Here is a 26265-nt window from a genome sequence, read left to right as displayed (position 1 = left end):
TGGTGACATTCAAAGTTGGCTGAACCTCTAAAGCCAGAGAAGTTATTCAGTGTGATTATGTGTTGTTTTTTTTTGTAGTAACATCATCTCAGTATCATTGTACAGCTCTGCTGAATGCTCGATTCTGACTGATCAGAAGACGTTCATTAACTATATAACACAACAGCACTGACAATGCTGTAATAATGTACTTGTTCTAATATTTTCTCTCTTTTATACTTTGAGCTCATTCACAGTGACATGCTTAATCGATGCTCCAGGTCTAGGCTAATAATAATAAACACATTTTAAGTACTAATGGTCCTCTTCTTTTTATATATAACAGGACACTACAACTTGATAGCAGCAGTCTGGAACGCAAACAAAGGAATACATAGCACTTTATGCTGTCTAATGCTGGCCAAGGATTGCTGTGATATCATTAGGATTCAAATTTTTGCCAAGACATCTGTGATCTGAAGGTTATTGGTAGTCACTGACAAGTTTATTAACTTTTAAACAGTTTTAGCCTGAGCTTAAATAAGTGAGAGGATGAAGTGAAGAAGTTTCTCACAGCCAGCTCCTGTTTAATGTGCTCAATGGTAGCCTCCAGTGCCCGTGTGCCTTTAGTGGCCTCGTCCTCCACAGCCTTCACAGTCTTCAGCAGGGACGTGACATTTGTAACCATCACCTAATGACAACCAGTACTTCAAATTATTGTGATGCAAGTCTCCATGTAATACAAACATATATGATACAAACAAAAGATAAACAGAAATGCATAAAAAAAAAAAAAAAAACAAAGATTACTATTGGATTACTATTACTAATACTATTTAGTTCAATAGTATTTAACTGGCCTGATTTGATTTTCATCCTCTCTTTAGGTATGATCTCATACTCCCTGGTCAGGTCACTAGCCAAACAAGAGATTTCTCACTAGCACGTACTACAGGTTGTATGGAGGGGACATTTGTATGAGTGTGTGTGTATGTGTGTAGCGTTATTAACAACCTTTAATCAGTAAGGAAATATTAACGATATTAAATGTAAACATAATGAGGAATAGATGTTCCCTTATAGCAGCTGTCACATTTTAGCAGCTGAAGACATTGGGCTTCCCTTCATGAATCTTGTTCTGCTTCTCTGTTTCTTACGTCTCTGTTTTCCTCCTCACTGTCTAGCCGCAGATTTATGTAAAGCTGCTTAGTGACGGTGTTTGTTGTCAAATATGCTATACAAATAAATATGCAATTGTGCTGATTTCTGATCATTGTATTTTAACCTTAGCAGAGCTCTTCAGCTGTAGCATAGCCGGGTCATCATGAGGCTTGCCGGCTGCTCCCTTGGTGGTTCTGATGAGGTCACCTAGAGCTTTAGCCACATCTTTGACTGCGTTGATCAGGACCACCTAGAGCACAGAGCACAGCTTTATTACTGTGAATAGCACAGAGAGAAGATCAACACTGACATCTACTGGCCACACACATTCACTCACACACACAAGTGGTAGTTTACTAACTGCAACACTGCAATACGCACATAAACACAATCAAATGAGCAGAAGTCATGAATGAAAACCAAATAAATGAAGGAATTCATGGAGTAGTGATGTGGGTACTAGTAAAGCAAGCAAATAAATGTTGATGAAAGTTAAAAATATACAGATTTTAAATCTTAACTTTCTGCAGACTTTTTATGAGAAGGTTGAAAGGAATCCGAACAAAATGACTAAACATGAATCGCTTGGGCTGAAAAGATCTGCTGAAGGGAACACTTTGATTTTGAAGTTGACAGCATGTAATATAGTAAATAGTCTGAGAATAATTACCATAATAGTTACCATAATCATAACCATAATGTCTGTATGGGGTTGTGCATCAGACACTAAAATATGAGGTTAATGATAAGGGGAACAAAGCTTTGATAGAAATGCAGAGGATTCTGTAGTGAAGAATAAGCCTTGTTAAACTGACTTAATGTTAAACAGCAGCATAGCAGGAGCCTCAATGTCTGAACATTCTTATACCAAACAAACCTTTTCTAAAGAACAGCCAATCGCAGAATGAACAAAGACCTTGAATGACTTTTGTTGGTGACATTCAGGGCTGTATACAGACAATCATTAGAAACGTACATAAAAACCTGTACCTGCCATATATATATCACTATATATGTTCACTTCAGGGGCCACTTGCATTTCTCAAAACATTAAACAACAATTTTCAGCATTTACATTTTTTTTGGTTGTTTTGAGGAATTTCTGAACGCTGCCATAGCAACAAGAGGAAGCAGAATCGTGTGTCAAAATGCAGCGTGCACTTCCTGTGTTCAATACGAAAGGACGCAAAGAGAACCATGCTGGCTTTCACCTGTGTCTTTCTTCATTCCGGTGGGACAGAAAACAACACACACATACAGGCGCGCACACACACACAGACAAACACACACGTCCCGATGACCAAGAGAAAACACAAACAAGCAGTACCCACATCCTGACCAACAGGAAAGCCACAGGAAGAAAAAAGAGTCTTGTTTGTTGAGAAGAGAGCAGTTTGAGAAGTAGGAAACAGAAAGAAAGAGGAACTGAGTGCAACAACACAGTCTGTCTGCAAAGTGATGTATCCAAGGCAGACTTTCAAAAAGGATGGTGACTTTTTGCAATGACAGCATCGAGAACATCAATGATATAGACATATAGAAATATTTTGCTCAGATGTGCTAAGAAAAAAAAAAAATCAGCATGCCATAAAATAATATTTCCCACTGCTTATTAAAAAAGAGTCAAGACCTTATACTGCTGCTGTTAGGATAATTGGTGCCTTTGGTAAATATGGGCAAAATATAAATTTTTGTGATTAATTAGCTTACTAAAAATGAGAGAAATACAAATAAAAGTAAGTTTTATACATTTTAAAAGTTTTTAAGCTTGCTACACGGTTTTGTTAAAAATATATTTTTTCCCCCCAAATTATTTTTATAGATTCTAATGATCTAAATAAAGGAATGTATTTTTTTTTAAAGACAGACATAAAAGACAGCTTTACCTGTGTCTCCGGGTCCTCGGACCCAAGGCTGGCGGCTCCCAGCTTGACCACATCGGCCAGTTTGGTAATGGTGTTGACTGAAGACTGGGCAGCCTGGGCCAGCTTCTCCTGACTGGCTCCTGCTCCAGACACCAGCAGCTTGGTGTCCTCTACCAGAACTTTAGCTGTCTTTAGAATGTTCTCTCTGGATGGACAAAAAAAATGTTGAACTGTCGAAATCTTTGAACTGAATTTTTAAGTTTTAAGAGTGACCTACAGTAGGTATAAGTATTGTTGTATATGAACTCTATAGCAATCCTAATGTAGTAGTATACTTGCAATATTTTGTCCATGATGTGTGAAACATAAAGTGTATGTTTGAGGTGGGTGGAGGTGGTTGTGTGTGTTGGGGGAGTTAGTTTCTGAAAGTTGAATGCAGTCTACAGACAAAACAGTTCACAACATTCTGTTGTAACAAGAGTCTAAGTCTCCAGACATCATATTATTATGAATACAAGTGTTTTAGATCAGAAATATTTGGAAACCTGTGATCAGCGAAGGTTTCTGCATTCTCCCTGTTAAGTGTACCCGCTGTAGCAAACATGATGGTGGTGTCAAGGTCAGCAATGATGCCAGCCACAGCACTGGCAGCTGTGATACAAGCCTGGGTACCACGATTACCGGCCTGCAGTGCAGCCAATACATGAGACACCTGAGAGAAAAAGAGAGAGACAGAGACAGAGAGAGAGAGAAATAGGAGTAAACAAAGTGGTAAATATGTAAATTACACAATTTAATATCACAATAAGCTGTAACTCTTTCTGGTTATCTCTGTGAGACATCCAAATACTACAATCTGATGAAGTATGAAGCCATAAAGGAACACTTTACTCACTTTCTCTGAGACTTTGCGGGCAGCGTCAATGAGCTCTTTCTTGGTGATTGAATCGTTGGGACTGCACTGCAGAGCTCCTGCCTTGGTGACCAATCCAGTGCAACTGTAACCTAGGTCTGTTACCTGCTTCTTAATGTGAGAGCCAATCTACAAGAGTGCAGGAAGGATCATGACCTTATTTCTCAGATATATATTCATATATTCATCAGCAGGCAAAGAGTGAGGCTGCAGATGCTCTGACACACAAAAATACACACTGAAGACAGATGTGAGTTAAACTGTTACTCTCTTCATACCTCATCGCTCTCAGCGGTGATGGCTGCACATTTAGCCTCTGATGCCAAGTCACCAAACTCAGTAGTGAGCTGATTGGCCAGGCCTCCAAGCTCATCGGGGTTTGTGTTTGATTTAGTGACCTGGTGAGAGAGCAAATTAATACCAGAAATACTCTTTTTTTAAAATTTATTATTTATTTATTTTTTTCTTTAGAGTGACACATACCCTGTACTTTAACTTGTAAATGCAATTTTTTAAAACACTGCCTCAATGGTATAGACTCCATTGCAATCTAAAATCACTTGTAATTAGTCAGAAGGAACATTTAAACACCAAGGACATACCATCTCCTGCACAGTGACTGCAATAGCTTTGGCCGTCTTCACCATAGTAGTCTGGTAATCTACAAAGGTTCCTTCAGGCTCCACTCCAGGCTCCTCCAATTTGTTGAGGGCCTGAGTGATAGAGTCCACCATGCCTCCTACAGCTCCTGCTGCACTGGCTGCTTCAGCCATCGTACCTCCCAGGTCATCAACGGCCTCCTTCATCATCTGCACAGACTCCTCCAGGGCTTCCTGGGTGTGAGCCGCCTGGGAGAAAAAAAACCAAAGAGACAAACAGTAAAGCTTACTCTGTGTTACTACTGATTCAGAAGCAGGGATTTAAGCACAAGAAACATATCTTAAATAGAGGAATAGGTTATGTGACAAGAAAATGGATACAATACAGATTGAGATGTGGGTTATTTTAAAAGAGAAGCCTTTAATTATAAACGCACCTTAGGGTTGCCGCCTGCTTCTTTGGCTGTATAGAGCATTTGTAAGGCAGACTCTGCCAGAGTCTTTGTCTGGTCCAGTACGCTCATCTGCTGCTGACTGTTCAGGATTTTTGACGCCGTGCCAATGGCTGCCATGATGAGCGGCTCAAAGTAGCTTGCCATCTGAGAAACCTGAAAGACCGAGAACAACCAGAACCTTGGACAACTACATAGTATAGCCACACAGAAACCCTTACAGTTGGAATGAGGTAGAGTGCAAGAGAATAAAGGTGTATAGCGTAATACTGGCTACATGCTGAGTCATACCTTATGTCCCAGCTGGGAGGCATCGGAACGAGCTGCAATGGACACTGGGTCGATTAGGTGGCTAATCTCCTGGACCGAGGCTGCCATCTGCTCATGCAGAGCCTGAGACAACAAACAATATGTTCGCAACTAAATCCAATTAACATTAATGACTATGAGCAACAGTTTAAATTACTGCTAATTGCAATAGATACTACTAATAGAATCTACTGTTATAACCCAAACATCATGTATAAAATCTATGAGAAGTTCCTTTTGGAAATTCCCAAAGAGAACTTGAGCTTTATAGGATTTTTTTTTGTATGTACTGGGGTGTACTCTGCAGGAATGACACACACCTCATGGGACATGTCGTCTCTGGGTGTGAGTTGTTGGCTAATGGCAGCAAGAGAAGCCTGGTCCACTTCACGAATGCAGTTGTTGAGAACCTCAATGGCTTCGTCACACTCTCTTTGACCTGGAGCCTTATCTCTGTAAACAATCAAACAGAAACAATCAATCAACCAGAACAATCAACCAGATGCATGCTAAAACATACATATATCACAATATGTATGTTTATAATACAATCTAGTATATAATACATATAATACAATCTAGAAGAGAAGCAGCAGTGTCAGAGAAGCTAAAGAAAAAAGGCTTAATAGGATTTTGTTATAGTTTACAGGAATCCACATGCACAATCATGCGCAAGTTTTTGGGACATAAATTTTAGCATTGTTACTGGTAAGCATTGGCGTACCTCATGTTAGTAATGAGCTTCTTGATGGAGTCAGACACAGTCCTGGAGTGGCCGGCTAGCACTGACCACTTGGGTGGGTCTTTGGGGTTCACGGCTAGAGAGCGTGCGGTCTGAATCAGACCCGTTGAGCTCTCCAGCATAGTTTTAGCTGCAGCCACGATGGGCTCCATGGCAGCCAGACCCTACAATCAAGTGCGCACACACACACACACACACACACACACACACACACACACACACACACAGATTAACAAGAATATTTGTGTGTATCTGTGTGTTTATGTTACCAGCTGAGGTCATTACACTAATAATGGGCCCAGCCTAATGTTACACAAAACTCAGAAGATTACTTCATGTGATTAACTTGTTTACCTTTTATAGCAACTGTTCAGCCTGTCATATAAGTATAAGATAAAACAAATACTTGTAGATGTTTGTAATAGAAAAATTTATGGTACCTCTGGGCTGATCTGTGCAGGCACACTGGCAAACTCTGGGTTGGAAGCAAAGGCAGTGAGATTATCCACAGCCTCGATCAGCGGCCCTGTGGAAGCCTTGCACTTCTGTCTGTTCTCCTGGTTAAAGGCTCCATCCAGGGCCTGAGCACACACAGTCATATCCATGTATACCCAGTGTATATAACTACCTATTAATGTTAACAAAACTGCTAAAAAGTTGCACAAGAGTCTGGTTCTTCTTTTGAGTTTTTGGTCATTTAATTATTTTAATGCATGATCTGAAAGTGTTTGCTGGGATAAACACTCACTTTGATTGACTTGACAAGGTTGGCTGTGCTGTTTGCCACTTCTTTGGCACTCTGGACAAACTGTCGCTTAGCAACAGGGTTTGATGTTTTGGAGGAGGCGAGGCGGCAGGCATTGCACAGGGCGGAGGTGTGTTTGGCAACAATCGTGGCAGCAGAGAGGACCTTGTGAAATGTAGAGGTGTGAAAAAAAACATCTGAAAGGTCCGATGACAGATCTAACCTTTGAGGATGACTTTTTACTCACACACCAACAATAGAATATCTATTTTTTTCCTTGCAGGGCAAAAACAAACAAACAAAAATCCCTTGAACATCCAGGAAGTTTTTCTGTTGAATGCACAGTATGCACTCCACATTTCAGGGTCTTCTTTAGTCTTAATTCTTCTGATTTTGCTTGAAGAAACTTTCCTAACTGATTGGTGAGAATTAGTGAAAAATGCCCTGAATGATGTAAGTAAAATGCAATATCATAGCTAGAGGGGGGAAAAAGTATATAATAAAAATCATAACCAAAAACTAGAAGCATGTTGTTAAGGTCTGCTTTTCCTTAAAATATCTTCATATGGATTGTGTTTTAACTGCTTCTGGTCTGCTTAACTTAAACGAACCAACAAGATACACCATGTCTGGCTTTCTCAGGATCGCAGCGTCATGTAACAGAACAGCACAAATTCTGCATGCAGTTACAGTATCTATAAAAAGGCTAATCAGTGCTATCCAGTCTACGTGAGGAACATTTATGTTAAATGGTACCTGAGACTGAGTGCAGGCGGGGTCCACCAGGTTCTGACAGGCCATCTGAATAGATTGTTTGGCTTTGGCAAACTGAGCCGGATCCACCAAACCCTTTTGTCCAGCGTGGCTGTTGGCGTCAGACACACCCACCAGATAGGCGCCCTGCATGAGGGAGAGAGAAGGAGGTTCATTTAAAACAGAAGTAGAAGTGGTTTCACTGGAAATAAACTCCACACAAGGAACGAGAGCAATCTGTTTTCATCTTAAATGCTGTTGGTAAATGCTGGGATTTGAACTTGATTAGTGAAGTTCTTGACCATATCTGTTATAAATCTGAGCCAATTCAGTGCTTAAAATAAAGGGAATTTAGAAACTGGCATATAAAAAAAAAAATGCTCTGTGGTGGGGTGGCCTTGAGCGTCTGTCAATCCACCTGGTTATTGGTTCTGTGTGTGTTCAGGCTCTGAACAATAATATCCATTTATAGAAAGTGTGGAAATTCAAAAGGTTCAAATTGTGGATAATTTATGAAAAACAAGCAAGAAAAAAAAACACCACCACTTAATAAAGCTTCTCAAAAATGGCAAGTACGTTCAAGGAGACAACATCTGATTCTTTTTTTTTGACGAGTCAAATCCTGCAGAAGGAAGATTTTTTTTTTTTTTTTTACTGCCTTAGTTCTGTTCTCACCAGAACGGTCTCGTCAACCAGTTCATCTTTTGTCACCATCTGCCTTGGCATCGACACTCACACATGCACACACAAGCTACTCCACATCACCTTCTTCTATATTGTTCTACTACAATCAGTGTTCTAATAAGTATGTGAGATGCTGTAGACAAATAGCAGCACAGGGAGAAAGGGAGAGAAAGTGAGAGAGCGAGAGAGAGAAAGAGAGCTTTTAAACATGACTCATCATCATCCCCTATCAAAGCCATTATGAACTACTACTGCGTGAGTGTGTGCAAGTTGAAAAAAAAAAACACAACAAAAGAACTCAAGACACACAGCGGGATGAAACAGAAGAGTAAAATGAAATGAAATAAAAAAAAAAAAAGAAACAGTCATTCCATTGTTTTTTTTTTCCTGTCAGTTTGGTCTCTAATGATGCATTTAAAAGCCTCGAGCACCATTTCTGCCTCTTCTCTCCTTAATGGTAGGCATATACTCATCTTCTCAGAGTTTATGTTTACAAAGAAAAGGTATCTTTAAAATTTTACAAATAACTAGATAAATAATAGAGAAACAATACTGTTTTAAATCAAGCTCATGGTAACTAAAAATGTAAAGACTGCATCAATAACGATATTATTATTACTGAGTATCAATATGATTAGGGCAATCAACATGGTCAGACATGTGATACACTTATGTAAGACTACTGTAAATGGTTGAAATTGAAACTATATATACACAAATATCCACTCACCATCCACTCTATTATGAACACGTGAACACACGCTCTTTTATGTAGTCAGGCAATCAAGTGGCAGCAGCACAGTGCATAAAATTTCAGTAGATACACTAACTGTTATATGTTCGGTTCATTTTCACATGAAACATAAGAATGGGGAAAAATGTGTCTCTAGAGTTTACACAGATTGTTTAGTGAGCGAACTGAACTGATTCAAGCACACAAATAATCGATCAATCAAAAATAAGTAACACAAATAATCATTCTTTACTACCATGTTGAGTAGAAAAGCATCTCACAAAAAACATCAAAATTTTTGTGGTTCTGCAACATGACTGGTTGCTCAGATGACTACATTTTGGTGCAGGTACTGGTCATATAACTGAGGACCAGTGAGTGAAGTTCATGATTAATAATGGCAATCAACACAAGACAGATTTCAATCTATGAGTGAAAATATGATGCAATACAAATGGGAGCGTCTTCCTAAACTGTAGCATCTTCCTAAACTAGAAGTAACCTAATAAGGACTTCATCGTTTGTGACACAGAGCAGCAAACGTTGTAAAACTTTCTATAGATGACAATATCTGCTATCTGTGATTATCAACAAGAGATTCAGAAAGCACGAATACAGAAAAGCTAGAAAGCCGAGTTTTTCTAAAGTGAAACTGCAAAGACAAATTACACACAGACAAGCATTACATAAACACCTAAAGTGAATATGAGAAATACATTGGGTGGGTGTGTTGGCTTATTTGCACTTCCTTTCTAATTCCAGATGTGTGAGATACCAGGAGACTGACACACTTCACTCCCCTACAAGTCTAATTAGGTTGAAGAAATGAGGTATTAATAATCAGGGGAAGAAATAAACATTTCTGATATGTTGGAAGCAACAAAAACACAAACCACAACACACACACGCACACACACACACAGATTTTTATATATATATATATATATATATATATATATATATATATATATATATATATATATATATATATGTAACACAGTGATGTTTGTTTACCTGAGCAGCAGCTTCGGTGAGGCCACACAGGGCTTTGGAGGCAGAGCTGACCGCGTCTCCAAACTCAGGAAGGTTACTGTTCTTTGCATTGTGGGAAATGCCTGCCATGGCTTCGCCCAAAACCTGACAATCAAACAAAACAATGTCACACATATGACTAAAAATACAGAGTCAATTACAGACCATCACGAAAAGCAGGAAAATAAGTCACTGTTCACCTTTGAGTTCTCCATCACACTGTCGATGCAGTCAAAGTAGCCCAGGTCATTCACTGCCTCGGTTGGGTTCTCCAGCATGCCCCGGACCGTCTACACAAACCCATACATACTTTAGTTTACAAAAATAAATAAAATCCACCTGCTGGTGCACAAATAAAGATGTTCTCTAAATAAAAACATATAACGTAAACGTATAATAACAATATGCTAACATTAACACTGACCAACTACAGGTTTCATAACAAAAAGATGAAAGCAAATACAATAAGCCATAGTGTAGACCAAACCCACAACAGAAGCTACAAAGTGCCAAATAGACGTGTCCATTGCATCATCTAATTTATTTAGCAATAATTTCATTTGTCTCTTTTGTTTGTTGTTAAACAGTCTGTTTCTTAAACCCGAAGAACATACATACTGTACATTAGGTGATATTACATTTTTTGCATAACAGTGAACACAAGAGCATTATAAAAGAGAACATGATTAAAATTCCACCAATAGTTATTGGTGCATTTCCCTTATTTGTTGCGGAACTGCAGATACAGATGCAAGCTCTAAATGCAAGTTTGTTTTAAAGCTCTTTGGCATTGAATGTTGTGTAAACACTTATGGAAGAAGCAGTAGTTACAAAAATACACCATTTTCCCATATACTCAATTATGCCAGAGTGGATTTGTCAGGCAACAGACTAAGCTACCACAAAGTAAAACAGAGCAACCGAGGGTCTTTCAAACCTAAAGAAACATGATCAGATAAATGAAGACAAATTGGGTTAGAGTGACTCTTTTTGCTCTTGATCAATCACTAAAAAGTTATATTGCTATACACTGCCCATTAGTATGTTAATATGCTGAGCGGTATCTCATGTGATAACTACAGTGTCTGTAATTAATCAAGAACGCTGTACATGAAATAACCAACCCGTATCCAGTCAAACAACTTTTTTTTTTCAACCTCATTTAAAAATCTTATCTTTAACTGCCTGTCACACACATGAATTCTTAAGACAAACAAAAGCAGAGAGCAAGAGAGCACAAAAAAAAAGAACACAATTGTGAAAGGAGAGAAATACCTCCAGCTCCCTTAGTGCGTTGTCACATTCCTTCTGACCTGGTGCTTGCTGGGTACACATGGTGATCAGCTGGTTGATGCTGTCAGTCACGGCACTGATAAAGCCAAAAGAGAAAGGAGAAGACTTGAGAGATATGAGATACGCATGAGATGAGGGAGAAAGGGAATGTGTGGGAGAAGGAGGGAGAGTTAGAGACATGGTGATGAGGAAAACATAGAGATTGGGGAGAGGGAGAGATAAGGGAGTATAGAAACACAGTCCGCCCACACACGTTACCACGCACTAGCTTCCATCTTACTCTCTGTGCTGTGCTTCTTTCTCTCTCTCTCTTTCTCTCTCTCTCTGACTCAGCTAAGCTCCTGAGTGGCAGTATAGGAGTTAGTAGTCCTGGCTCTAAAAGGCCCGTCATACACACACATATACACATTACATAATTGTTCCTTTTTCCTTTTAAACATATAAAATCAACAGGACAGGGCTCACAGGCTTTAGCATGGGCTGATATAATAAGAAGGCAATGCTCTGTGTTTCTGTGCAAGTCTGTGTTTGTGTGTCTCATTTTTAGAAGCAGGTTGGAGCCCAAAGTCCTTTTTAATGCCACTTCCTACACCTAAACAATACTGATGGGGAAAAAGAAGTTCAGAATGCTGCTAAAAACAAGTAAGGACATACAAAAAAAAAAATATAAAAAGACAATCATTCAAAAGTTGATCATTTTTAAAAGTGCTTCTAGACCTGTAATAAACTGAATATTGAAAAGCAATGAATCGGACTCGTTTCTTTATCTCCTGGGTTTTGTGTAAAGTTTTCTGATCCAAACTACTTTTTCCACCAGCCAGACTATAGATGCTCAGTTTTTCCGAAAAGCGAGAAGTCAGATAAGACAAGAACAAAGCAGTATGTATTGCTTCACCGCAATTTCAATCTTTTATGAAGGCAGCAGATAGATCTCTCTCACTCACTCATTTTCTACCGCTTATCCGAACTAATTCGGGTCACGGGGGAGCCTGTGCCTATCTCAGGCGTCATCGGGCATCAAGGCAGGATACACCCTGGACGGAGTGCCAACCCATCGCAGGGCACACACACACAGTCTCATTCACTCACACAATCACACACTACGGACAATTTTCCAGAGATGCCAATCAACCTACCATGCATGTCTTTGGACCGGGGGAGGAAACCGGAGTAAACGGGAAACCCCCGAGGCCCGGGGAGAACATGCAAACTCCACACACACAAGGCGGAGGCGGGAATCGAACCCACAACCCTGGAGGTGTGAGGCGAACGTGCTAACCACTAAGCCACCGTGCCCCCTGCAGATAGATCTAATCTAAAATAAAATTACAAACAACGCCTTTAAATGAAAGTTATGATCTCATTGTGTGACAGTTATCAGATACCATAATCAAGTGACACTTGACTGTGTGAATCATAAATCATAATCTGAATCATGACAGATAGTATCATTGAACAGAAACAGGTTCTTGTCTGTCAGTTTCTTCACAGTGCGTTACATAGATGATTGTTGAGAGATAAGACAAGCAGAAATAATGTGTGGAGCTCTAACCGTGCAGCAGCAGCCAACTGGTTCTTCAGATTAGGGGAATTGGGGTCAGTAGACAGAGCCTTGGCTGCCAACAGTAGCTTACTGGATGACATAGAAATGGTCTTCAGGTTGGTCAACACTTGAGTCTGGCCTTCTTTAGACTGTGCAGAATTAAAACCAATTAAATCACACAGGATATTATAGTTTTAAATATTAAAACAATATGGCAATATTTATAATGAACATAAACAACATAATAACATATGGTAATATAAGATTATCTACCGGAGATTGACCAGCCATGTCCACTCCGGCTTCCAGGAAATGGTTGAAATCTTGGCCGAACTTGCCCGATGCTTTGGCCAGGTCCTGTGTGGTGCCACGAGACGCCTGCACCAGCTCGTTTGCTGACTGGTTGAGTCCGGCAGCTGCCTGGTTCAAGTTCGCCTGAGCTTCCTGGAAGCTCTTCCCACTAGCTGGGAACTGTGAATTGTGAGAGTGAGAAGTTGGTGATAAATATATTGAAATACACCCAAAAGATATCCTACAAATGGGTTCTTTAGTGCATGTATACTATTAATCTGCTTTGTGTTTTTCAATTTGCATTTTAACAGATTAATATACACACTGAGTCAACATAAACAGCTTTTGTCTCTATCTAAAAACAGCTCGTTTGGATTAAACTCAGAGAAAATAGAGCCTTAAGTCTGGTTTACAATGTGTGCGGATGCAGTGACAATATGGTTCGAATACTCACACGAGTATCTTATGTACATCTGGAGGATTAAAATCAATACCCCAATATTAATGATAGCAATGTCTTGCCAGCTATCCTCGAACACGCACATTTCTGCGCAGCAGCACACACGTACAAGCACCATTCATTTCTAGCAAAAGCCTTCACACAATGATGAGACTTTGCTCATGAGCTACATCTCATATAAAAACACTAATGTAAGAAAAAAACACTAATTATTTTTGGAATATTGGTCTGAATAACATGCAAAACTTTGCAGACCAATGGCACTTCAGCATGACAATGATCCTAAACACACATCTAAGGCCACTGTTGGATTTCTGAAGAAGAACAGGGTAAAAGTGATTCAGTGGTCAAGTATGTCTCCTGATCTGAACCCAATTGAACACCTATGGGGAATTCTGAAGAGAAAAGTTGAGCATCACTCTCCATCCAGCATCCAATCTATAAAAGAGGTCATTCTTGAAGAATGGAAAAAGATGGATGTTGCAAAATGTCGCCAGATTATCCATTCCATGCCTAGAAGACTTGGTGCTGTCATTAACAATCATGGAGGCCATACAAAGTACTAGACGTAGTCTACTTGTTGTGGGGTGTACTCATTTTTGCATCACCCTAATTTGAGTTAAACTGAAAAATGTGTATTTTAAATAAAATTATTAACATTATTTTCATGTTATAAGTTAAACAGATATATTAAACTTGTCAACATTTTGGACAATTGTTTTATGTTCATTGAGATATTGTTTAAAATGTTACTTTTTAAAGGGGGTGTACTCATTTACGCTGAGCACTGTAATATATGATTTGAGATAGTTTGTTCAGTCTGCTATGTACATGTTGTACATGTTTCACTGCCAATGTGTTTTTATGCACACGTCATGTTTATTATTTTTCAGCTGTGCACCACATGACCACAACATACACATGGTTGCCATCCTGAATATGCATAATGTACAGAATCCATGAACCTGGCCTTACAAGTGATTTTCCTAAATAAATGATTTAATTATAGATATAGGTCATGCACACATTTTATACTGCACCATCACATACTCACTTTGTTAGGCAATATCTTAGCAGCCAGCAAATGAAGCTGGTATTCAAAGGGAATGTAGGAAATACATTAGTAATGATTTAAACCCCTAATCGATAGAGGCAGCTGTTCTCACCTGATCAGAAAGGAGCTTTTTGCTGGCCTCTCCCACAGTCCTAATGGCATTATCAACATCTCTCTGTCCAGGAAGGCAGTTAACACAGCGGTTCAGAGCCTGAGACACAGCCTTGGCCACCTGAATGAACACACATAATCCAACACACACCAGCAATTATCATGTGTTCTGAGACAACTCTTAATAGAACACTAATCATAGATTACTTGAAACGGAAAACATTTATCTTTTCAAATGAGTGAGCAATCTGATGTAACCAGCAGCATCATGAAGTCTGACATCAGCAATTAAAGGGAGGTTTTTATCCTAAATAGAAACCAGCTGCATTACAGTGTCAGACTCTGCTACAAATGGGATTGCATGTCTAACCTGGGCAAGTCGCTGTTGGCTGTCTGGGTCTCCAGGTTTGGCGATGGATCTTTTGGTTTCTTCGACAAGGTTGCCTGATTTGTCGAGGACATCTCCAGCGCAGTCCAGCATGGCGTTGCATGCCTGTGGGTCTTCTGTGGTTGAAGCCACTCCACGGGCTGCAGAGGCCAGAGAGCGGAGAGCCTGGGCCACGTCACGTGCAGCCATGCCTGTATAGGAGCATTCAGCGATTATTCACAATAAAATTCGTTGTGTCAAATGATTGCCAAAAGTATTATCCAGATTTATTTATGTGACTGAACAAATTCAGAAAAAATGTAAAGTTTACGACTATAAATCACTACGGGTAGGGGACACCTGAAGAAAATTCACTTGCGGAATGAACATAAAAACATACCATGAGTAAACTTTTCATTATCAGGATCCAACAGATTGGATTAATTCACCTTGAATTGAAGAGTAATTGGGTTGATTGCTTGATAGCATGCTCACCAGTGTAATTCTCATTGCCCTGTGTAGCTTCACTCAGTAACTGGGCAACAGCGGAGCTCACTGCCTTGGTGTTGGAGCCCAGGTCCTGAGAGCACTTCTCCAGCTGATACATAAACACACAGAAGATACATGGAAATGAGTGTAAACTCTACTGATGAAGAGCGTGTGACTTGTCAGTGTTTGTGATTAGGTGTATTCACACCATGCTCACAGAAGGCTGAGAGTGAGCAGGTCTTGATCTTGAATTCACTTTTCATTCTCTTAATGTTTAATATTGTTAAATATTAGGACAGAATACTGCAGCACAGATAAACAGTGACATTCAGCAATAACTAGCTGAGAGGAAATCCTCTAACGGCTGCAGTTTACTGCGTGTACTAGAGGTTGCCGACGTGACAGGAAGTGTGTGAAAAGGTGGTGACAGAGCGTGGGAGCCTATGAGAAATGTTGCTCTGTGGAAAAGAACGGAAATATGGTCTTGTGTTCTCTTTTACTTTTTATTTTTGTGTCTCCGTCACATTTCTGTACTAATTTGTTGTCTCTATTTACGTAGCTCTATATCTAAAGGTATGTATTGGAATATCTGTTTTTTAAACGGTGACAACAGGATGAGTACCGTTTCTCCAGGAAGAGGTCTGAGTTTTCTTTCAGCTGCCGAGGCTTTAGCCTCCTGCATGTCTTTCTCCAACCCCCTTATCATATTCAAAGCATTGTCAATCTCCAGAGGACCACATGCCTCCTGAGCCTGAAGAAAAAAAGAATGCTTGGGTCAAACTGATATAGTTCCAGTCATTTAGAAGTTATAAATTGTCAATTATACACAAATCCAGATTTATCATCACATATGTATTTACCTTTTGAGCCGCGGTGCGGAGTTCAGCCAATGCACTGGCCAGATTTTTGGCACACTGACTGAGCTGCATGGCAGAGGCCTGGTCACTAATAGTGGGCACCGTAGCCTTGGCTGCAGTCACCATCTTGGCTCCAGGCTGACAGTAAGATGAAAAGGACATCATGAGCCTTTTATGTCTACTCACAAACTGACTGACTGACAATCGAAATAAGCATCTTAATAAGACAGCATCTTGTGCTGAGCAAAGAACCTGCAGGAAGTTCTGGCTGGCTCCAATTAGGGCAAGCTGAGCACTGGGACTTTCAGGCTGTGCCTGGCTGCCTCTCACTCCCTGCACCAGCTGGGGGATCTGGTCTGCTACCACCTGTCAATCAAAAACGTTTTTCATTACAAATACATCATGGAAAAATGTTGCATGTGTGTTAGATACTACTAATGCACAAGCAGGTGATAAAGCTTGTTACCTGAGAAGCAAAATATTAAAGTATGCATTCCAATACATCTAAGAATTTCATTATGCAATATAAAGATATCGGAAATGCATGTAACCTTGTGTCTCAGCAGCCCTTCTCTATCATACTATGCTATTTATGTTCTGTGGTATATGTGCTTAGAAATGCAGCCTGAAGATATAATGTGGTCGAAACTCTGAACTCAACATGATCCTGGCAGAAAGTAAACCTGTGAACCAACCTTGCAGCTCTGAACAAGTTGCTGTTGTGCAGCTGGGTTCTTATTTGACGAGGCAGCGTTCTGGGCAGCAGCTATGATCTGAGTCGCGGCTGCAGCGGCCTGCTTTGCAGCGTTCTGCAGGAAATGTTTGCATGATCAGCGATTACTTCATGACCAAACACATAAAACACATTGCTATCAAGAGGTGATTCGAGTCATTTACTAAGAACAGTGCAAAAAAAAAAGGAAAAAAAAGAAGAGAAAACAAAAAGTCAAAGGCAGATACACAAGACAATAACTTTGATTATGTTACACAACAAATTGTGCTAAAGGCCCACTAGAAGGTCATTGGTAATGTTGCTCTGATTACTCAGATTAAACATGAATGTAAGAACTTGTTCACGTGTCATATAAAAGAAAGCTATCAAAATTCTACTCTGGAATTGTTTCATTTAAAACAAAATGGCACTTCCTCATATGGGATTTTGCAAGAGCTTCTGCTGTTCAAACATGCATCTTCTAGGAATTCATCTATTCTGGTCAACATCCACTCTCAGAACATCGACTCACAACAGTGCAGCGTTTCTTGTTTTAAAATGTACAATCATCATGTTCTGTGACTTTTGCTCTCTCTCACTGCTTAAAGAAAAAGAGACGCTATCTCAACAATAAAGCACCTCGTCTCACGTTTGCCCAAGTTTTCTGTTCTCAGACATGTTCTGACCAGTTACAAACGGCGTGGCTTGAATGAAATACAGGATTTTCAGGGTTCAAGCGCGAAGCGCTGGAAACCTATTGTTTTCGTTAGGATTTTTATTATTATTATTATTTAAAATTATGTTCAACTTGAAGCTGTAATGGGAAAAAAAAAATAGAAATAGTCCAGAAGCAATTTTATGGGAGTGCCAAAAGTTAAGTTGCATAAGGCTTATTGGTTATACATAAAATGAGACAGAGAAAAAAAATGTAATTTCCTTTAGCTTAGTTTTATATCTGTTCTCACCTCCAGCTTGTTGACCAGCCTCTTTTTGATAGCGTTCTGTGCTGCTGCATTGGTGGCCATGCGCAGACCCTCAGCAGCTTCACGCAACTTCTGCTGCTGCTCCTCACTGTCTGGGTTGGCAGCAGCACCCTGTGTTCATGCGCACAGAGACATTATGGCTATAATTCACTTCAGGGTGCAACATCTATTCAAAAATAAGTACCAATCAAACACATGAGATACAGATGTGAAATAAATGCCAATAATTCTATTCTACCTGAAAGCTTTAATTCCACCTGAAAGCTGCTTTTTATTATCAGCATTAACCTTCCACATTTCCTGCTGTTTTAAAATACTTAACAGGATTAGACTTGTAAGTCATTCTTTCATTAACTGTGCTTTGGTAAGAAAACGTCTGCTCTGCATCCATAAATCCTCAGCTCAGGATGAGGTCATACAAACACTGCCTTTATCTCAGGTCACGCACCTTGGCAGCCTCTACCATCTTGGCGGTGGCATCAGCCAGAAGCTTTGCAGCTGAGAGCAGTTTACGAGAGTTCTCCAGGTCCGTCTCTCCCTCAGCGTCTGCTTTAATGGCGTTGACCAGATCGGATGTGGCCTGGGCCAGGATCCGTGCCTGTCGGACCATCTCACCTTTAAATATCATCAAAAAGGAAGAGCTTAGTGTGGGTACTGCAGCCCAAGCATAAAGCTAATAAGACTTAGCTTATTAATGTAACTAAGTAAAAAGGTCAAATGAAGATGTTTTGTGTTTAAATGAATAAGTTAATGTTTAAAATGTTACTAGACACAACAATAACCCTGTTTATCTTTAAACAGTACTTTTAAACAACATTAACTGGCACCTTTCTTCTACTTTCACTGACTGACAACAATTCTGTCTAATTTCCTTTCAGGCTTCTGTTTTCATTTTTCCGGACAAGGAATTACCAGACAGAGCGGCTCGGATTTGTCCTTTAAACGGAAACTTGGGCAACTTTAAGAGTCTCATAAACAGAGCCAGTTAGTCATATACAGTTTGTCAGCATTATCAGTGCAGTTATAAATGACCCTGAATGTAACAACTGGCCATAAAATAACACTTTAGTTAACAAGCACAAATACTATCTAAACTTTCTGTGTGCTTGTGTCAAGGCCCTGCAAAACAATAGCTTCATCATCTCCCATGTCACACCTGCATCTCCCATGGAGCTGAAGATGTTCTCTGTTACATCCAGGATGCGGTCTGTGGCCTCTCCGTGGCGCCCGATTGGCTGGCCTCCGCTGGCATACTGTTTAATATGCTGCAGCAGCTCGTTAAGAGCCTGGGTGACACCTGTGGCCGCCATGCCCACTTGCTTTAGCAGCTGCTCGTCATTGGTGGCCCCTTGTGATGCCTCCACGCAGCCTTCAACTGATTTAGCCACCAGTTTCCCTGCCTCAACAAGCTGCTCCTGACATACTGGGGAACTGATGGTAGGAGCCACCACCTGGAGAAACACACAAAAGCATGTGGATTAATCAGTGATTCTGTCCAAAGGAATGATCTCCACATGGCTGAAGGCATAATGAAGCATGAATTCACAAATCAAACACAAAAGAAGAAACCTTAAGCAGACAGAAATGTGGTGCATGTTTTCTGCCTGTCTGTACAAGTGGTTTTTTGGCTCACCCGCGTGCATGCCACTAGCTGAGAGGTGGAAAGGGCACACTGTGTGGCAGCAGCGATGACCCGGTTTTGCTGAGCTGAATCTTCTGTCTTCTGAGCCACGTTCTTTGCCTTCAGGACGAGAGTTGCTGCTGCTGTAGCTACAGCTTTAGCCAGCTTCATTAGCATGTCCTACAAGAACACGCACCAACGCAAGCACACATTTTAGTATTTTCTACAGGTACCAATGATGCCGTTTTTTACAGACGTGAGCTGAGGCGAGCTTTTGATTTATGTGTAAAGTTTATGATTATTTAATTTGTGAATTCTTCTGTAAATTAACCACATCGTGATTATAGTGGTATATCACCACCAAGCATCATGACACTTGCTTGACACGAGAATCTCACCTAGGCAGTGCCAATCCTATCACCTGTCTGCCCAAAGCACATAAGAGAAAAAGCTACAGAGTGAACAGAAACTATCCCACTCTAAAAATGTCTGACATTAATATTAAGGGGCACTGCATTGAAGATTAATGCCAGCATTGCTCTTGTTAAAATAACGGTCACTGAAGACTCACTACTCCTAAAATATGATGTAAGCTGTTCACTAGTCTAAATATTTGATCACCCTAACTAAACTAAAAGGATGTTCACCCATACCTTTTCACAAGAGAGCTTATCCTTCTTACCGATCTAGATATTTTGTGAGCAGATTACACTTATACACTACACAATTTAAAGACCCCACACCAGATCTTTTCACTCAACAATTATGAAGAAAAGGAGCAGACTGTAGGCTTAAACGATAATGTTTAAAGTAGAGCTGCACAATAGTGATAAATATCATACTGCTACACAATGAGATAAGCTAGTGAACATTTTATTATTAAAAGACAGTTATTTTTCTCCCCCAGCTCCCATCAATGCCACCATTTATTAAAGCATGCAAAGAAAACCTATATGGAACCTTTGATTGGAGAGAACTTAAAAAAGATGGCTTGCTAAAGTGCTAAGAGATGGCAAAATTTGTCCATTTGTGTTGTAACAGTGAGAAACACTATATTGTGCAACATTACTTTAAAAGTAGAACTTCACAGAAAGTCGCACTTCCTGGTTTTGAGAAAACTCGTTTTTTGGCTGAAACCAAATCGCAAGGAAACTAGAAAGTAAATATTCTCAAAATTGTTGAGTGAAGTTATGTAATAAGTAGCCCACATTATGATTAAATGTATTCAACTACAGTTAACTAAGTGTGATTATGGAAGAATTAGTACGATTGGCAGGTGAAATTTATTATTATTATTATTATTTTTAAATTACTCTTCTTCAGAGGGGGTTTTGTTACCAGCATTTGACTATAATGATGAATCCGTCTTGTGTGTCTGAACGATCCTCTGCCTAAGGACTGGTTCAAGGCCATGACAAAGAAAATTCAGGTTAAATTTAGTTTGCTTTGGTGTGTGATGTGTGTATGTAAATAGGTATCCCACCTGGAACTGCTGGTCAGCGTCACTCTCTCCTATCTGCTGCAGCAGCTCTCCGCTGGCCTGGCCCACATTACCTGCAGCCTGTAGGAGGTTCTGGCGAGGCTGTGAAAGACACACTCGTGTTTACAATACGTGTGGTGATGCCGTGCCTGTGTGTTTGAGCACTGAGAGCCAGAGTGTGGTACCTCAGCGCTGGCAGGTTGAGCGGTCTTTAGCATGTCTGACACGGCACAGGCCAGGTTACGAGCGGCACCCAGGAGCTGCTGTCCGTTTCCACCCTCGTCCTCCATCAGAGCCGCCAGCAACTTTACACCCTTGGACATTTCAGTCAGGTTGGAGGAGATAGTGGTAACTGCACAGCCCACAGCTGTATAGTCCGTCTCTGCTGGGTCCCCTATGACAGACAGCATGTTCTTAGTGGGTGTGTATGAAATTTGTACAGATCATGTGTGAAATCATCTGTACAGGCTCATAGTTACAAAACAAGCTTAAGTTGGGGACACTGGCACTAAGCAAACAAGCTTCCTGTTGATTTTCAACTAATGTTTTATTTGCACTATACATTATACTAGATTTACTATGGAATCAAAAATATATTGTATTTAGAAAATTAGTGCTTGATCTCACCTGCAGTCAGATTAACCATTGATGCTGTTCCTGCAGTAATAGCATCCACCTGAGAATGAATCTCATGTTTGGACTCATCCATCTTGTTCTTCCTCCAAGCTTGAGAGGCCTTACCAGCAAAAATATATGAGACGAGGACATAAAAATTATGATTACTATAAGACGTCTTAATCGAATATCGATCTGTATTGCGTGTCACAAGAGGGGTGAAAATATAAAAAGGGTGGGTGTGTCTCACCGCATCAGTGCCAAGTGGTGGTAGGGAGTCAAAGTCAGTCAAAGAGGCCTGGGCTGCCTGCACTGCCTGCATACTGGAGTTAATGGTGCCTGTCAGAGCCTGCTGAGCTGATTTCTGCAACAGGAAAGACATACCAGAGCTTTTACACTAGATCTTTCAAAGCAGTTTAAAAATAAATTTACATTTTTCTTTTTATTCCATTTTTGAGAAATTGAATACATTCAAGTTAATTAGCATCGCATTTATAATCGTCACAGACACAGTGACCGTTACCAGGAGCACCAACTGTGTTTTCAAATTACGCAGACCACACAGGAAAAGGAAACATGATTTTATTATAAACTCATGACACGATTTACCTCCAGCTATCAATGTGTTCTGGTCCACGTTTCTGCAGTAAACCAGAATTTATGTAAAGATCGGACATCTTAATCTTGCTCAGATTTATCCTGCTATCTCATCACACTATGGATGATTGTGCATAAAAGTAAAAATATAAACAGAGATCCGGTTTAACGCAGAAGGAGTGGAAGTGCACTTGACCAATCAATATTGCAAATGATTTAGCCAACAAATTCAGCAGACAACTGTGTGTGTTTAATCAGTTGTATCAGCTGTTTTACTCAGTCTGTACTTAGTAAAGCTCACCAGCGGTGGCATGTGCCCTGTGTGCATTTGGCCAGTGGTGATTTGCTGTTTGGCCTTGGGCATGGAGCCCATATAGGTGCATTCTGGGCCTCCTGCACCTGGGCGCATGATGACAGGCAGTGCCACAGAGCCAGTCTCCACCCTCTCCACCCTATTAAACTGCTGCTGCATCACTGTCGATCTGTGAGAAATGAACACAAGAAAGGTTTGCCATGATCATCTGTGGCCATTGTGGGTTTCCAAATCCACAAATCCACTAAGTTAAGTCATATAGTATGCAGCAGTACATTCAAATAAACATATAGTGATTAAACACAAAAGACACAAGGGAGAGAATAGATTCATTAGGGGGAAAAAGGCAGAGCCAGCAATCATAGAGTTGCCTCAAACTCTATTTGCATTTAATTTGCAATTGTTAAAGAACCCTCTTTATTTGAATAATTATCATTAAAGATTTTTAGAATTTGCATATGGCTTCATTTCAGCTTATTTATGAAAAACCTGTCAGTGGTGCATACCTGCCTAAGCCTGAACATTTTCAGCTAATCTTTCAAGTACAAAAAAAAACCTCATCAGTTTAAATTAGTTTCTTACAATTGAGCAATTTTTGCATCCTGGAGGAAACACAGTTCATGCTGTTATTTCAGGTAGCTGTGTGATAACCATCATGCTTACTTTTTAGGTGAAACGGAATCCTCCAGCATGGTTGACTCCTCATCTCCCTCCAAGCCAAAGTGGTCTTTGCTCTTTTTCTGTGGACAGGCAGAAAAGTTGAGTTCACACGGTTAGTTCCTGTGAGTTTTCCCATGTTATATAATCACAGGAGCCTGAAAGAAGCACTTTGTTGCCAAGATGTTTACTCCACAAAGGTCAAGCACCAAGGTTTGTTGTGGAATTCCACCGTCTCCTGTAAATCACAGGCAGCACCTTCACACAAACTTGCTACATAACCAATGCAAATAAGGTCTTTAGAAAAGAAAAACTTCAGGGCCGTTACGGAAAATTGAAAATTTATATAAAGTGAATTCTCTGTTGAGTCAGTTTCCCTTCACATAATGCTAGCACCTGTTAAAAAATAGCACTTGTTAGTTTTAATAAAACAAAAAAAATCTTAACCCTTTAAGTGGGATTTAAAACCATAGTGTTGCCTTGTAAATCCACCAGGACGTAAAAGTTTGTGTACTACACTGCTGAATATTTGTGTGCTAATATAAGGAAGCGATTTCAGTCCCAGGCATTAGTCAGGAATGATTGCATTTAACCAGTCGATGGTGTTCGCTATTTTTAGCTCTACTCGTACTGAAAGATGAGATACTGCTGAACAATACAGAAAAGAGAACTACTGCTGTATATGAACATGTAGAACATATTATTGACCGTTGCAGTCAGACCACTGTACATTGTATCATATGTAAAATGGCTCACATGCTACTAGAGAAAACATAAATGAGGAAAAACAGCTTATTTGCCAAGATGTGGCATGGCAGCAAGGCACACCATCTAATTCATTAAGTACCGGTTTACCTTTTTGAGGATGATGTCGATGTACCCAGCGATCAGCTGTGCGATCTGTTCTCCTTCAGTGGTCTGGACTGAGTAATAGCCATCTTGATAATCTCCAAAGTCCTGTAAACATGACAGTGTTCACAAGATCATGTGTTAAGGTTGGGAATAAAAATTATTTACAAAAATCTGTAATTTAAATGAATTCCAGGTTAATTTAGACACTTTACTTATTCATGCTACTACACACTACAGAATGTAACATGGATATCGTTCTCATTTGGGTGGCGTCTTGTCAGTGACGGACGATATATTTTTTTGAGACCTTTCGACTACAAATAATTCTTGCATTACAATGATAGAACCATGAGAAGCTAAAATCCTTTACAGAATAACCAACAGACTTGACGGTTGCCTACAGATGGCTTTTGTTCAGCCTATTGAACTGTCCATAGCCGCAATACCAAGTGCATTTCTATCAGATCTTGAAGCAAGCTTTCAACTCTTTGGTAATGTGACAGGAAATAGTTTCTTGAATATTTCCCCAGACATTCAAAAATAAAAATAAACACTGATGCACACACAGCCTCTTGTTTCCCTTCATGATTTAAAAAGAATAAAATAAAATCCTGCCATGAATATCAAGGGTAAGGCTCAGAAAGCTTGTTTATTATTATTATTATTATTATTATTATTATTATTAAAAGAGAAAATACTGCGGCACACACAAACCAACACAAAGCCTGAACTCACTAGAGTGAAGCTTTTAGGGCTGGCAGCCCAGCGCTTGATATTGGTCAGGTTCCACTCCTGCATCACCTCCTTGGTCTTCTCATCCACCCTCATCACATTCTCCTTGGTGATGCCCAGCAGGCGAGGGACCAGCTTGTTTTTGCCTTTCATTTTTTCCTATAGGGTGGAGCCACACATCTCCAGTTTGTTAACTAGCAAACTATTTCTTCTGTTAATCACCAAACCATCATCTGAAAAAAGTGCATCATGAAATGAATTGTTTTACCTTTACTAAGAAGAAAGACACTCCGTAGGTTTTGAGAGAGCGAGCCAGTTTGACGTAGCTGACTTTGGCCTCAATCTCAGTCATATTTTGGCAGTTCTTGTGTGCCTGATTGGTGGAAAGAAAACTCAGTCTAACATCCAACTGACCTCAAAGTATCAATCAGTATCTTTGACTTTTCAGTGACTTTTTCATATTATAAGTTATAAACCATGTCCCTGGAGAGTCTGAACACACCAGAGTACAAACATCAGCCATTCCAAATACTACACAAGTACTGAGGTAACGGATTAAATCACATTTATCAGTCTCCTTATTAAAGTGCATTTACAGCCTCAGGTAATAACTGCATTCTTCTTTTCTTTTCTGTGTTTTAAGTGTGTGCTTTTATCCCTTGCTTGAGCCAGAAAGAGGTGGAAAGAGAGAGAGAGAGAGAGAGAGAGAGAGAGAGAGAGAAAGACAGAGAGAGAGACACAGAGGGTTAGAGCTAAATTCGATCCACTTACCTGAAAAATCTTCTTCTCTCCTTTGTTTTTCACATACTCTTTGGGTAAAAACTCTTTCAAACTAAAAGGGTGTGAAGAAATGCAGAGTTTTCATTTCATTGTTCAGCATAAACGTAAACAATTATTATTATTATTATGTGGTGGAATAAAGTGGATGATTCAGATTTAACCGAAAAGGCTTTGGTATGACTTTCAATACAACTTTACGATATAACTAGCAACAAAGCAAAAAATAGGAAATGAGGCAAAAAAAACAACATAATAATAATAATAAAATAAATAAATAAATAGATAGATAAATAAATAAATAAATAAATAAATAAATAAAGAGGTATGATGAATAAAAATAAACGCTCACTCAAGGAATCCCGTTTTGTGTTTGGACTCGTTGTGGTCACCAAACTGGATCTGACACTGGTAACCGGCAAACTCGCAGGCTTTGTCAAAAGAGACAGGGTGGGATCCGTTCAGAATGTCATCTCGTGCCTGTGCAGTAAACA

General features: G+C 39.8%; 1 protein-coding gene across 2 annotated transcripts in view; it reads right to left on the bottom strand.

Moving 5' to 3' along the window:
• tln1 (talin 1) overlaps positions 1-26265 on the bottom strand; it is a 63837-nt gene that overhangs the window by 8642 nt on the left and 28930 nt on the right. The window contains exons 8-49 of one of the 2 annotated variants that reach the window (XM_060895967.1): positions 26124-26251; positions 25766-25826; positions 25263-25367; positions 24998-25153; positions 24266-24367; positions 23417-23493; positions 22742-22922; positions 22094-22207; positions 21856-21964; positions 21414-21622; positions 21232-21330; positions 21087-21146; positions 19761-19928; positions 19284-19578; positions 18576-18742; positions 18110-18238; positions 17128-17241; positions 16685-16798; positions 16436-16570; positions 16198-16326; positions 15582-15684; positions 15090-15298; positions 14721-14840; positions 13077-13274; positions 12813-12952; positions 11243-11336; positions 10168-10257; positions 9950-10072; positions 7522-7665; positions 6769-6930; positions 6461-6601; positions 6003-6184; positions 5599-5731; positions 5261-5362; positions 4955-5125; positions 4521-4766; positions 4197-4316; positions 3901-4047; positions 3551-3717; positions 3027-3210; positions 1265-1390; positions 554-670 (exon numbers count right to left, since the gene is read on the bottom strand). In XM_060895967.1, coding sequence (XP_060751950.1) covers positions 554-670; positions 1265-1390; positions 3027-3210; positions 3551-3717; positions 3901-4047; positions 4197-4316; positions 4521-4766; positions 4955-5125; positions 5261-5362; positions 5599-5731; positions 6003-6184; positions 6461-6601; positions 6769-6930; positions 7522-7665; positions 9950-10072; positions 10168-10257; positions 11243-11336; positions 12813-12952; positions 13077-13274; positions 14721-14840; positions 15090-15298; positions 15582-15684; positions 16198-16326; positions 16436-16570; positions 16685-16798; positions 17128-17241; positions 18110-18238; positions 18576-18742; positions 19284-19578; positions 19761-19928; positions 21087-21146; positions 21232-21330; positions 21414-21622; positions 21856-21964; positions 22094-22207; positions 22742-22922; positions 23417-23493; positions 24266-24367; positions 24998-25153; positions 25263-25367; positions 25766-25826; positions 26124-26251 — 5871 coding nt within the window. The remainder of the gene's footprint in view (positions 1-553; positions 671-1264; positions 1391-3026; positions 3211-3550; positions 3718-3900; positions 4048-4196; positions 4317-4520; positions 4767-4954; positions 5126-5260; positions 5363-5598; positions 5732-6002; positions 6185-6460; positions 6602-6768; positions 6931-7521; positions 7666-9949; positions 10073-10167; positions 10258-11242; positions 11337-12812; positions 12953-13076; positions 13275-14720; positions 14841-15089; positions 15299-15581; positions 15685-16197; positions 16327-16435; positions 16571-16684; positions 16799-17127; positions 17242-18109; positions 18239-18575; positions 18743-19283; positions 19579-19760; positions 19929-21086; positions 21147-21231; positions 21331-21413; positions 21623-21855; positions 21965-22093; positions 22208-22741; positions 22923-23416; positions 23494-24265; positions 24368-24997; positions 25154-25262; positions 25368-25765; positions 25827-26123; positions 26252-26265) is intronic. The other variant, XM_060895968.1, reaches the window with a different exon arrangement.

This window comes from Tachysurus vachellii, chromosome 20 (genome assembly GCF_030014155.1).
Source record: "Tachysurus vachellii isolate PV-2020 chromosome 20, HZAU_Pvac_v1, whole genome shotgun sequence".
NCBI classification, from domain to species: domain Eukaryota; kingdom Metazoa; phylum Chordata; class Actinopteri; order Siluriformes; family Bagridae; genus Tachysurus; species Tachysurus vachellii.
Note: the sequence above shows the minus strand (reverse complement) of the source record. Positions and strands in the feature narration are given on the sequence as shown.